This window comes from Symsagittifera roscoffensis, chromosome 1, assembly GCF_963678635.1.
Source record: "Symsagittifera roscoffensis chromosome 1, txSymRosc1.1, whole genome shotgun sequence".
Classification (NCBI taxonomy): domain Eukaryota; kingdom Metazoa; phylum Xenacoelomorpha; order Acoela; family Convolutidae; genus Symsagittifera; species Symsagittifera roscoffensis.
Window position 1 is genome coordinate 6,688,060 of NC_087062.1, and position 13,948 is coordinate 6,702,007.

The 13,948-nt window shown below is 33.9% G+C and overlaps 1 protein-coding gene across 1 annotated transcript in view; it reads left to right on the plus strand.

The window, feature by feature from the left end:
• Nucleotides 1-5,634: 5,634 nt before the first annotated feature.
• LOC134857096 (solute carrier family 4 member 11-like) overlaps nucleotides 5,635-13,948 on the plus strand; it is a 51,547-nt gene continuing 43,233 nt past the window's right edge. The window contains 4 exon segments of the mRNA XM_063873459.1: nucleotides 5,635-5,779; nucleotides 6,532-7,053; nucleotides 10,023-10,382; nucleotides 10,753-10,911. Coding sequence (XP_063729529.1) covers nucleotides 7,024-7,053; nucleotides 10,023-10,382; nucleotides 10,753-10,911 — 549 coding nt within the window. The 5' untranslated portion in view covers nucleotides 5,635-5,779; nucleotides 6,532-7,023.

Here is a 13,948-nt window from a genome sequence, read left to right on the forward strand (position 1 = left end):
TCACCAAAGACAAAATCCAAGTCTTAGTTTGGACCACCATATTATAATAAATATATAAGTTGTGCAATAATCCAACAGAAAAGAAAACTCATCATTAAAAAAACACCACCTTGAGCAGGCATAGAGGGTAATTCAAGCTGTTAAAATTTTAAAACTCTTATGTTTCACTTTGTTTGCATCTTGTTAATATGTTTTTTATAGAATCTATTCGAAAAAAAAATTCAACAATTTATTTCAATTAATACGGATTTTTGTGGATGTACGCTTTGTCAGTCATTGATTTTTTATCTGAAAATCTCGTTGATTTTTAGTAAATCATTTTGTTGAAGCAGTCGCAATCAATCAAATCAGTATCTTTTATTTTAATTATTAGGTTGTCTAAAGACTATTTAGGCTCAAGTAGAATGTTTTTGACGATATTCATATTGAAATTTATAAGAGACTTATGTAGTGCTTTATTTGATCAGTCACTTTTCATTGTTTTTTTTGTGTTAATTCTATTTGAGTGTTAGTGATTTTATTTTTCTAGTGGTGTCAAGTGATTTGTCTAGTTCTTGATTTGAAATAAAGTGTGTCCATTTTGTCATATGCATGACTGCAATTCGAATTTAAAGTTTTTTTGGAACTGCAGATATTTAGAGCGGTATTTTTGGCAACTCCATATGCTGAAATATTTTATTGATTTTTTGGTTGAATAAATTGCTTGTAAATTCATATGAGAACAGATGAGCTGAGAAACTAACTTGTTTGATTAAAAATGGGAAAGAATCGATTGCTTTTTTTCTTATTGTTTCAAAATGCTGGTTGAGTATAAGATTTTTATCAAACGGTGATTCAAAGGGTTTTATTTTAATTTAATTTTATCGAGTTCAGTTCCAGGAAGTTTTTTCAAAATTTTTCAATCGGTTAGGAGTCAGTCTTGATGTTTTTCCTTTGTTTGTAAATTTTCCGTCTATTAAGATTTTAATTGCAAATTTGTTTTTAGTCCCATAGTTTTGCTAAGTGTTCCGAAATTGATAGTGCCCCTGACATAAAGAATACTTTCACTGTGTTGAGGTTCATTTGGAGGACGATTGATCTAAATAAGAAAAAGAAGGAGACCACAAACAGAACCTTGCGGTACCTTCTTTGATGTTGAGCATTCTTTTGCATTAAAGTTGTACTGGTTTCTTTTGTTGAGGTATGATTTTAGTGATTTAAGAGGAACGCCTTTCAGCCTATAAAGCTGACATTTATAAATAAAAAGTGTGATGATTCACAGTATCGGAAGCTTTAGATAGATCTGAGTACGTGCAGTGTGCCAATTCATCAGAGTTTTTGCTGCAAATGAGACCTTTCAAAGTTTCCAGAGGAGCATCATTTATAAAACGTTCGTTGCGAAATTCAAACTGTTTATTGCTTAAGGCCTCAAAACTATTTTAAAAATGATTATTATCTTCGATAGAATGTTCTTAAAACATTTTTCTAGATTCGTAATTACAAAAATAGGTCTATAATTGCATGGAACTGACTTTTTGTCTTCTTTGAAAGAAGAAATGTTTTTTGCTGCTTGTAAATAAGTCGGATAAGCTGCTTCACTACTTATCTGAGTCAAATTACTGGTCACATACGCTGTTTTAATGGAATTTTTTAAATTAGTTGGGTAGTTTGAGAGACTCATGCCGTCCTTAGATTTTTTGTGGGTAATTGCTTTATTATGTCATTCACTTGCTTTTCATTAGTTCGTGACAGGAAAAAGGAATTCATTTTGTGATATTTTCAAAAAATCATTCTTTTTGTGGAATCCAGATGACAACTCTGGAACTATTGTGATAAAGTAAATGTTCAATTCTTGTACATTTCTATGATTTCTTTCAGTTTTTGATTTGTTTTTCCTTTTATCGCTTTTAATATCTCTAACAGAATCTTTAAATTTTTGCTTGGGTTGTCAGTTGCTTCAAAGACTAAGCCATATACATAATTTTATTTTCGCGTACCCCTATTTTGACCTTGGCAGTTTGCTGTTTCAGTTTTTACTTTGCTTCTAAAGTCCACTCAGTTTGAGAAGGTTTCAGTATTTTGTCTTTTTTTAGCACTCGGCTTTTTTTATTTCATTCGATATCCAGTTTTGTGAAGTTTTTTTTTTGACAACGGTAACATTGCATTCAGAGTAATGTGAATTACTGTTGCAGAAACTCATGTTTTCAAAGATATCAGTTTTACTGCCCAGGAATTCAATTTCGACTAATTTTAATATAAGAGCTAGCTCTTAAATGAAAATTAAAAGCTTTCTTCCGTTTCACATTTTTCTAAAAGGCCAATGATAAAGTCTTCTGTTTCAAAAAAATTTCTTCCGTTTCACAGTTTTCTAAAAAGCCAATGTTAAAGTCAACTTCTACACCAAAAGATCAGTGATTGCGTGTTCATTTATTTTGGTGATACATGGAGCGTTTGCAAACGCCAAATCTAGGGTTGGTTGACTGTTCTGTTTAACTCGTATAATTTCATTTTGTTCACATATCAAATTAAAATCAAGCAGTTTTAATTTTACAATTATTTTTATGCTATCTTGTGTCGCAACTGATACATCTATTACAAAATCCTCACTTACTGCATGTGTCTTAGCGTTAATTTTTTATTCAAACTTATGGGTCACTAAACCTTCAAGGACAATTGCTATTTTTCCGCTGGGCGACTTGTAATTCGCAGTTAGAAACAATTCTGTTTCTTACAGATCGTTGCGAAAGTAAGAAATTAAATATTTCTTTCAGGTTGTACATTTAGAAGTTTTTAAAAAGTTTTGTTCCCTGAAAAGAATTGCTACCCCTCCAGCTCTTTCTTGGTTTTGTTACATGTAGCAATTTGTTTAAAATCATTTTGGCAAAAATGTTAAGATTAAATATGTCCCTCAGCCAAGTTTCTGTTCGATCAACAAAGAAGTTTTGCTGCTGAAGCAGTTCATTCATTTCATCAAAATTTGCTCCAAGAGAGCGTATCTTTGTAGAAAAAGTCTTTCGACTTAAGGTTGATGTAAAAGCTTGGCCGTTTTGCCAGAACCGCTGTTAGTTATTACTATACAATTTTTGTCGCTAATAGTTGATAATGTTTAACGTGTAAAACGCGTCTTATGTATGTGTGTGTGTTCAAAACTAGTTGAGATAAAATTTCATTTTTGTTTCATTATTGATTTTTCACAAAGAAATCTGATAAGTGATCAGTTCATGCCTCGCTCTTTGTGGCTTTATTAATTTGTTTGAAAAAAAAGAGATGGTTTGGAGACGTCAGAGAAAATCGTTCTGATCTCCCGTAATTTTACTGTTTTCAAGTAAGCAATCAAACACTTCATTCAATTCTAGCTCCTGCGGCGAATCGCCGTTACCAGACATGAAAAATTTATTGCTAGCTTTAAACTTATCGTGTTTATTGACTCATGAACCCATTTTGTTTTTTGAATTTTCTATTTATTAAGATCAGCGGACAAACGCTTCACTTGGCACAAAAAAGAAGCTATCACGCTTGTAATAGATTTCAGTGGAAATAGCTTTCATCCATTATCTTATGTAATTCTAGACTAGTGGAAATTGTAGCCATTTTGTCGCTTTCACGTTAGCTTATAGGACATAAGTAATCCTTGTTTTTTTGTTGTCGAGATTTGTTTCCTTATTATAAACATTATACCATTGTAGACGGAAAATGTCAGGAGAGTTTCAAGTTTCATAACTTAACGTGAATATTAGGATCCGAAAAGAATTTTTGCGCAATATCTTATTATTAGGTTCTTATTAAAAAGCTCGGTATAAAAAGAATTTTAAAACAAAATACTTTCATTTAAAATCATTGGAATTTTTTCGAGATATCACCATATTTCAATATAAAAAGTTATTTTACTGTCGTAAATCACTGTGGAGTAGAAGTAGTATTACAATGTTTCTTAGTGAATCGGTATAATTTGGCATATATAAACCAAACTTACAAAGTCAGTTGAAAAACTAATTAGCATAAAATTTAACTATGAGATAAATTGATCAAACTTGTCAGCATAGTGGCACATAGCTTACCAATCATAGTAATCATCCAGCTAACTTTGTTTCGGAATCACATTGTTTAGTTTTTGAGCGCATGATTAAACCGTTTCAAAACCTTGATGATTGTAGTTTAAACACAATTTTTTCTTACAGCCGATAAGTGTAACCTAGTACCAACAACACGATAGCGTTACCTACAAACTAGCAAGAGCCAAACGTTTGATACATGTACTCTATTGTTTGTTTGTTTTTCTCTGCTCCTAGACAAATTAACAAATAATTCAGCCGATTTTTCATTCCTCATCACGGGAGCAATGTTTTGCTTGAAAGGGCTAGAACTGGAAGAAGTTCTCCCTTTAACGTACCGATGCTGGTTTTTCATAATGGTTTTTGCAAGAGCAAGTACATCTTTTGGTGATTTCACTCGTCGAGTCCACGTTTTTTTGCTTGCATCTTGTTGTCAGAGCAAAGAACAGATATACTGCACTTTTTCGTACAGTTCACATAATTAAGTGAGTCAGCAACATTCTTAGAGCAGGCTAATTGGTAGTAAGCACTCAACTTTAAAGATGTTTTTAAAGTTCATCTCTTTTCTATCATCTCTGTCATGTCTTCTGTGTCTCGGACTTGATTGAATTGGGCCATTGCTTTACTATCGTTAAAAAAATTTAAACTTTGGATATTGATGAATTATAATTTTGGATCAAGTTAACAAACATCCCTCATCTCCCAAATAGACCAAGTTAAGACCCTCCACCCAGCGTTCAATTTAATTTAAATTTGCTAAGCGCTGCCTGTACAATGCTCAATTTTGATTGGCTGATATTTTGAACTCTGAACCAAGTTATCATGCTCAACCGTAAACAGTTTTTTGCTGGGGGGGGGGGGGGGGAGAGATTGGGATGTTAATTTGGTCCATACTTTATTCCTGTATTTTAATTTTTTTTTTGTAAAAGCATTGATTATAAAAGTTATGAAACTTAATTGTTTTTATATTAACTCACTTTTATTTACACTACTAAATTTCATGTTTTTCCCGGTTGATCGGAGATATTGATACTTTTTTGTTACAGTTTTTTTTTGTTACTTCAAACAGTGGGCGAGAAATAAACGGCTGATCAAGTTTAGTAAAAAGAATAATAATAATATTAATCATAGTCCTAATGATAATTTCCACAGTCTGTATTCACACAACTCATAACAATAAAAAATCCAATCCTGGAAGAACACCAAAAACGCTTACTGGCCTTTTTGGTGTTTTAGCATGATGGCATTTTTTATTGTAATGAATGAGTTAAATAAAAATCGAATGGGGAGTGAATTCGGTTATCTTCTCGAATGAGTTTTTTTATTAGAGTAGTTTGTACTACAACTGCTGGAGTTTTTTCATATCGGCTTCAGAGCCTGCCTTATTAATTTTCGCGCTTCGCTCATAGCTTTTATTCTTTTTGTAAAGTTGTGACTTCATTTTATTTTTTTTCATCACTATGATTTAGAAAAAAGGCCTATTAATCAAACATATCATAATTTTTAATCAACAAATTCGAGCCATTTGATAAGTAGCTTTTGAGAGGTAAATCATCATTAGCTTTAACTAATAATTTTATCGGTTTTGCGGCTTTTCATGTGAATTTAGACTTTGCAGACCATTTTGAGAACCATTTCTAATTTAGTCTCAATTGTTGAAGTTTGAGCTCTCAAAAAAGGCAGAATCATACCGTGATCAGAACGTGATCAAATTACTACCACACGTATAGTTCGAATTCAGAAGTCAGGTAAGAGCTTTTACTGTTGTTTGTTCAAAAACCATACAACAGTTTTAGTGTAAATTTAGCTAAGAAAAACATATCATTCCGGATCAAAAGCATTTAATTCACTTTTTAAAGCCCCTTCCTGGAAAGAATTTCAGAGCCAAAAAGTCTGATGAAGTTATGAAGTTTTGTTAACCCAACGCTGATTTTAGCGAAAATCTTTTTGAGACAGTATTTTTAACCATTAAGCTTAATGTCGCAGTAAATGAGTTCTGTTTTTTTTCGGGCGGATGGTTTAAAATTCCCATGAAATCTTTTAAATATTAGACCATTTAAAACTTCGATTCATCATATTGATGGAATTCCTACGCCACGTGACTTCACACAAACTAAAATAATTTTCCACAGATTAGTCCAAGTCATTTTCTCGATATAATAAATAGCTCATAAGCTTTCAGATTATGGTTCAAATTGCGCCATTAAATTGCGGTTTGCTGCCTTTTCGAACAGACGCTCATTTTGTTGAAATCGGCTTTTGATTTAAATATTGGTTCCTTTCGTCTTTTCAAAGTTTGCTAGACAAAAATTGCTTCTCTAAATTAATAATTAGGACGCAAACTTAATATAAATTATTGTTTCGTTGTAACAAGATTTTATACCGAGACAAGATCCGTCTTATAATTTATATATCTGAATTAATTTTTCATTGACTAAACTTAAATCTCTATTTACTTTATCTAAAGCTTATTTCGCGTTTTAACTTGAATTGTGCTCAGGAAAATAGCAAGAAGCGATCTAGTTCAAGTTCAACCCAACCGATCAACGAGACACGCTCCAAACTGGACAAGCGAAGCTCAAACAATAAAGTAGTGGTGACGAGCTTCACCCTAGGTGACTCGGAAGCCAGCGACCGCGCTTCCAACAGCACCCTCAATAACCTTGAAGGCGATCTCGGACGACCGACAAACCTCGGGGTGACTCCTGGACCCGAAAACTCCTCGGATGCAGAGCAGTCTAAAAAAGCAACCAGTCCGACTTCTAAAGTCAGCCCCAAAACCCCGAGCAGTGACTCGGCATCGCCGAACAGCACGACAAGTGCCAACGACAGTCCGATTGTAGATGTCGAACATGGAGTGGAGAAAGATAAGAAAAATGGGCGCAAAAGCGCCGTCCGAGAGACACCGAAGATTATAGTGAGCAGGACAGAAACGGACGCAAAGAATGATCTGGCTAAGAAACAAGTGGATCCCAATTCAGTCAACATTGAGATGGTGGGAAAAGGAGACAATGAAAAAAAGGTGGGAACTATTTTAAGTTTTTTGGTCCGACCATTGAAACAGGTGTTTTTTATTTTTCTTTTCTGTTTTTCATGCAAAATCAGGTACCACAAATAATCATCGAAATAAATCAAGTGATATATCATATTAAAGACTTTTCAGTCGTGTTTCGAACGACATGAGAAGCTTTCAAAAAATTGTCCCAGTGACGAGAAAATCCGGCTTGAGTTTTAGTCTAATTTCGAGCGAGTTAAACGATTGAGCAAGCTTGTTATAGAAGAATACGCCATCACACTTTCAATCAACACCTTAAAAATTTGGTTTATAAAAAAACTACAAAAATTCAAAAAAAAACATTGAGAAAATTTTAATTTTTTTTCGTGTAATTTTTTGAAAAAACGGTCGTCCAATATGCCTATTTTATTAATACTATCGGATCTGCTCAAGTTTTAGGCTTTCATTCAGATCCTTCGATCACAGCACGCACGAAGCAAAACGACCTTAATTTGGAAAAATTGTTTTGAAGTTTTTTTAAATCTGGTCAGAACATTGTGCTTGCTAGTTACACACGAATGGGCTATCCTTGTTATTTTTTGTCAATGAAGTACATTTACTTATCCTAAATATGTAGCAAAAAAGTTACAAGCGTAGTTAAAGACTCGGTTTCCGCTAGCTTTATATGTGATAATTTTGATTTTATTTTTCGACTTGCAGCATTTCTGATTGTGCATTTTGTGTTCAGTTTTTGCTTGTTTTTTTTTCAGGTCGCGATAATTTTTTTCAGGAAAACTCTTAAAATTTATCAGGCTCAATTTTACTTTTTATCGGTTTGGTTTTTAAATTTTTTAATTTCAGATAATTTTCTGTCTTAAAAGAATGGCTAACTCTACTATAGAACAGCAAAAGGGTAAATTTCATGAATCACGCGATTGACTTCTGGTTTCAAAAATAGAATTTAATTTTCAGATTTCCCAGTGAATTGAAAACTATACCTGTTGATCAATTTTTCTCGAATTCGGTTAATTTTATCGAGAAAGTTCCTGTACTTAACCTGTTCTAGAAATTTAAATTAGCCTCAAACCCATCTTTTTTAGAAAGTTGAGACTTGTTCAAAAAAGTCAGTGTTTTTTTTCTGTACACATGGGTTCATTGACTCTTTGCCAACTGTCTGTTAGCTATTTTTGTTGGTTGCTGATTTAACAACTCCGATTTAAGCATATACATTTTTTTGAGTAGTTCGAAGTGCATTTTTTTGAAATGTTTTGGGTTGTTTCAAAATTGTTTTTAAAATTAAGTTTTCAAGATTGTTTAAAAAAGCACATTTTTTGTGTCTGCTTAAAAATTGTCAGATTTCTTAGCACTTTGTAACTTCTGTTTTGATGCTTATTCTATATTCAATTGTTTTACCTCCTAGCATATTTTTGTAAAACAAATCATTATTCTAGACGAAGTCCAGGCAAAGGTGATAAAGTTTTTGGTAGATCAACTATTTCAATTTTTTTTCTAAAAGTGAAATTTTCTAGGTTCCATCTCTGTTCCTGACAGATAGTTTGTCATGCTATGTATGTCTAGTATTGCAAGAAATTTCTAAAGATGCACGTAACTCAGTTCCAAGATTTTGGATTTGTTTTGCATTTTTTATATTTTTTTGATAAATAATTTTTGATAAAAGTTTCTTCGAGAGTCGATGAACGTATTTCAGACTCTTCTGTAGATCGTGATGATTTTTTTTCTTTTTCATGAAAAGTCGTTAAATTTTTTTCGGGCTCAAATTTGGTTTTTAGCTGTTTGACTTTTGATCTTTTTAAAGTTCAATTCTTTTTCTTGGTTAAAAGGATGGAAAACTCCACTATCGAACAGCAAAAGTGTAAAAGTCACGAGAAACGTGATCAACTTCTAGTTTCAGAATGGAGTTTAATTATCAGAATTCTCATCGAAATAAAAAAAATTTACTAATAAAAAGTCAATCATAAATTGTTCTAGAAATTTAAAAAGTCGTAAGGCCATCCATTTTGTTCTCTGAAATTTGAAAGTCAGTATTTTTTTTTGTTTTCATGCTTTTGATTCTTTTTCAATTGTCTGTTGGCTATGATTGTATTTTTTTCTAAGAGCAATTCTTAAATTTATTCATGCTCATTGTTTTTTGCGGCTGTTTGAATTTTGATTTCCTTTCAAGCTAGATTCTCGAATTGATTTTTTTCCAGCTTTCGAAAAAAATGAAAGAAAATTTTTGCTTGGAGTATTTTTTTCCAGACAACATTCGTGATCTTTTTTTTGCAAAACTAAAATGGTTTGAACGTGGGACTACTTTGTTGGCCATAATTTGAATTGGGATCAAATTTGTTGGCCATACTTTGTGCGACAGTGAGTATATTGCAAGTTGTCTTTTATTGCGAGTTGTCTTTTGTTGCGAGTTGTCGTATTACGCGCAAGTTTTGCGAAGCTCTGCTTCGCCTTTGTGTTTAATTTTAGGTTAGTGATTTTGAATAACATTAGCTATAACCGCTTCATTGAAACGCATTCAATGATGCATGGTTATTAATATTAGTGTGTGAAAATGTTTTTTGCCAGCTCCTATCTGTTAAGGCAAGCATGTGTGAAAGCATAAGTTTGTATTAAAAAATTAGGTTGCAAGGACTTAGAAGTCTTGAATATTGTGTTTTCCTTGGCCTTGAAGCGGATAATTTTGAGTTCATTATCAGCGTGAAGTTTCCTTTTTAATGTTTTGTTCTTTTTCAAAGCTTTTTTTGCCTTAGAAATTTTTTAGAGCTTCTGTTTGCCGCTTTTATTTTGTTTGCGGACTACAGCTTCGCCTCTTTGTGAAGCATTAATTTAAAAGAAAAAACTTAAATACAGATTTTGTGTGTATTTTGTTTCATTTGCTCAATATTTAAATGGAGATTTAACAGAAAAAAATCTGCAGATCATCTTAATTTACTTGAACATTACAACATTTAAGCATATTAATTGCACGATCTTCAATTTTTCAGCCTGTTGGGAACGGCCTTATCTTCGAGAACAACGGCTATGTTTCAAATGACGACACTTTAAACAGTCGCCCAAAACACATGGGAAGGTTCAAAGCCCAAAAAGTGCTCCTATCGCCGCCCCATGATCACCGCGGGCGACGTGGGTCGCACTCGTCGTATAACGACTCGAATGCGCCCGACAATGATAGTTCGGACGAAAACGGAACTACGATCAACAGTGTGAGTGATTTGAGGGCGCAGAATTTGAACTTCATCAACTCGGAAGAAGTAATGCTGCTGCACTCGGAACTGAAGAAGGTTCAAGTGAAAGATTTCACGAAGGAAGTGCGAGCTACAATGGATATCGAGGACTTCTTCAAGGTCAGTTGAGGTGTTTCAATATCCAGCCGCCTCTTTTTCGGTCGCCCCCCCCCCCCCCCAATTTTATAAATGCTAGATTTGGACTGAATGGAACATTAAGCAGAATTAGACAGATGCAGAAATTTGTTGTGCAGAAATTTTTTGACGAGGAGGATGGTGTGTTTTCGAGAAATTAAAATTAATTAATATTGGTGCCGATGTCCTCCCCAGAAACGTTTTTTAGGAGGAGGCGGATGACACTGAGGTCCCTCTGATCTCATCCGCTCCCGTTCCTCTGATTTAGGTGAAACTTTGTTTGCGGACAATTTTTATGACGGGATAATGTTTGATATGGTCCTATTCCTCAATTGAAATATATGTTCGTTTACAGGACGGAGACGTGTTCATTGACGTGCATGCAAATACACTTGAGGAAGTGCTGGAGCACATTCTGGACAAAATCAGACACAAGGAGAAAGATATCGGAATGTTCGATGCCAAAAACAGCATCCTCACATTCCCACTCGATGTCTTCACCAACTCGCTACAGGTAACAAAATGCTGAAATAACCTGACGCTAATAATGGAGGTAAATAAACCAGCCGAAGTATAAACCAACCGAAAATGTGCAGAGTGTATAAACCAGCCGAAAAGTTTCATCTTATGAATGAAATTTGCATAACTCCCGTAACTGTTACATAATTGTTGCATAACAATTATATAAGACTTATGTATTTTCTGCTGGTTGATACTTCCACTGGTTTGTATGCCACCGCTTATAATATCCTTGAATGGTTGACCTAAATTGTTAAAAACGTGAACCTATAGTGATGCTCAGGCGCGGATCTAAGATTTTCTCGAGTAGGGGAATATCAAAACCTTTTTTATCGACTTTTCTTAGCTCACAAGTGATTTTCCAAGCTCTCCAACACATTAAAGATTACATTTTACCCCATTTATCTGCCTTCTGGACAAATTGCTTAAGTTTCTGGAAGCTTGGCTAGTTTGTTTTTCGGTGCACGGCTCGCTCTTTACAACTTAATGTATTTTTTAAGACATTTTATCCAAGAGGGAAAGACCAACTTACGAGCTGTTCAGCTCTTTAAGGAGAATAGCTATTGTGACCTGGTTAAGAATTACATGTGCCTATAGATAAATTTTGAAATTTCTCTTTGATAAAAAGAGGTATTCTGAAAATGTATGGGATCGGATTTTTTTAATTATTTGAAAAAAATTTGACGCTTTGGAAAAATTTTTCACTTTTTTCTAAAATTTACTTTTTCTCAAAAACTACTCTGCTGATTTTCAAAAAAATGGCACCAATGGGAATTCCGCCTACTCCCCTGGGTGACTGATTTCTCATCTGATCTCTTTTCACCGTATCCCACTTTCTACAGCCTTCGAAAAATGCGTGGGTGTCAGTTTTGTTCCATATTTTTGGATTTTATACATTTTCTCGAAAACTACCCTCCCAAATCTCAGATTTTGGTTTCAATGGATAGAACAGGTTGTGCGAAGCCCCCCAGCCTTAGCGGCTACGCCCAAGTTTTTTCTACTCAAAAAGTTATGGCCCTCGGAAAAGTCAAGTTTACGATTTTTTGACCGTTTTTTGAAACTTTTCAACTTTTCTCGAAAACTATCATTCCAAAGTTGAGATTTTGGTTTCAATGAGTGGAACGGGTTGTGGAAAACTCCGCTGCATAAATTATTACGCCTAATTTTTTTACACAAAAAGTTATGACCCTCGGAAATGTCAAATTTTCGATTTTCTTACTATTTTTTAAAACTTTTCGACTTTTCTCAAAAACTACCCACCCAAATCTAATGAGCAACGTTTTTAGCATCTTTCAACCTAACATGCTCTTGTAATCACTTCAATATTTTAAAATTCTTGATTTTCTCGGAGGTTATTCTACCAAATCGATCTCAAAAAAATTCACTCCTAGTTAGTTTATAAGAGAACCAACTAAGGTTTTGGGTGAAGCCCAGTTTTTGAAATTACCCTTGCCCTTCCGCATCAGTACAAAAAAATCAAAAATTATCAAACAGGTATTTCCAGCTTTAGCTGGCCTCTAGTAAGTTAAGAGTCTAGAAGTAAAAGTCTATTTCGTAAACGTTGCAATCATTATGAAATCAAAATTCGTGATCTTGTAGATGCTGGTTGCCAAAGATCCCATGTCTACACGCTTCACCTCTTTTTCTTCGTTCTCTGTCCGTGAATTTTCCTGGGCCCAGAGGCGACGCAGTTCCAGGACTGAAAATCCAGTCGCTTATACGACAAGACGACTACAAACGTCTTCTTCGCTCTCTGTGCAACAAGCAGAGCGAAACAACGTGACTATACAATGCCTGCTTTGTTTGTTTCGTCTTTTTAAATCGGCTGTCAAGTTTGTTGCAAACGAATCACCTGTTTAATGGCTTGTGTGTAGCGGTGAACTTGACTGGGAAGCCCGAATTGTTTTTTAGGAGAACTCAAGCATTTCTTTTGAGAATTCAAGCAAACAATTGCTCGAATTTTCTTATGTAGGTCGTTTTGGACTAGAAAAAAAACGTCATTAATTTTAAAATATTGCCTATCCCTGGTTATCAGTTCAGCGCAAAAAAAAACTCTGTTCGCTTGTATTTGTATAACTAGTGGAACCTGATCTAAACTACATTTTATGATTGGATAATTTAGATATTTTACCAATGTAAAGTATTTAATATTAACCAATCATGATCCATCTAACTAACAACCCACTTATTTGTAAGTGCTGAAGTTACTTGTAATTTCAGCACCAGAGAGATTTGAATTTAACTTAGAAATTAGTTGGACTCTCCCGAGCACTTCAGCAGCCGCAATAAACCAGTATACCCTAGATCTATTGAGCCTAGCAGAGACTAGTTAAACAACCTGAGACTAGATAGTATAAGAGTAAGATTAGGATCGGTATTAGACTAAGAAGTTGCACGAATCTATCCGGCCGAAAATAAGATAGCGTGACGAGCAGACGGTGTACCCTATCCGAAATTACTCTATGAGTTAACCACTTCGGTCATAACTCATCTGGTGCGACCATAAGTCTCGAACAAGACCTTAATAGCTTAGAATTAACCAAAATAGATTAGAAATTAGACAAAAACATTTACAAAATGTTATACGACAATAATTTAATCGAAATGTCTCTACGACTCAATAGATCAGAGCCAATATTCCGAACCATAACAGAACTACCCGGAATTGGAAGAAGACCTCGAACCAGAGACGACATACGACAAAGTAGAAACTTGCCATATAGCTATATGATAGTTAGGCAAAAACCAGAACAAACTTTTATATTTAGAATACTACTGGCAATGAATTTAGATTTTCATTTGCAAACATAAAACCTTGAAGTTAATCTTCAAAATCATTTTAGGCGCTAAACAAAATTATTAATATACAATAACGATTGATAAAAAGATCTAAGATCGTTTTCCTAAAATTCTGCAGTAATATACAAAACATGTTTGAAAAATATTTATTGAAAAATAAAAAATAAAAATTAGTAGCATGACAATAAATGGTTAGTAATCATAAATCATCCTGTTGTTCCAGCTCCATCATC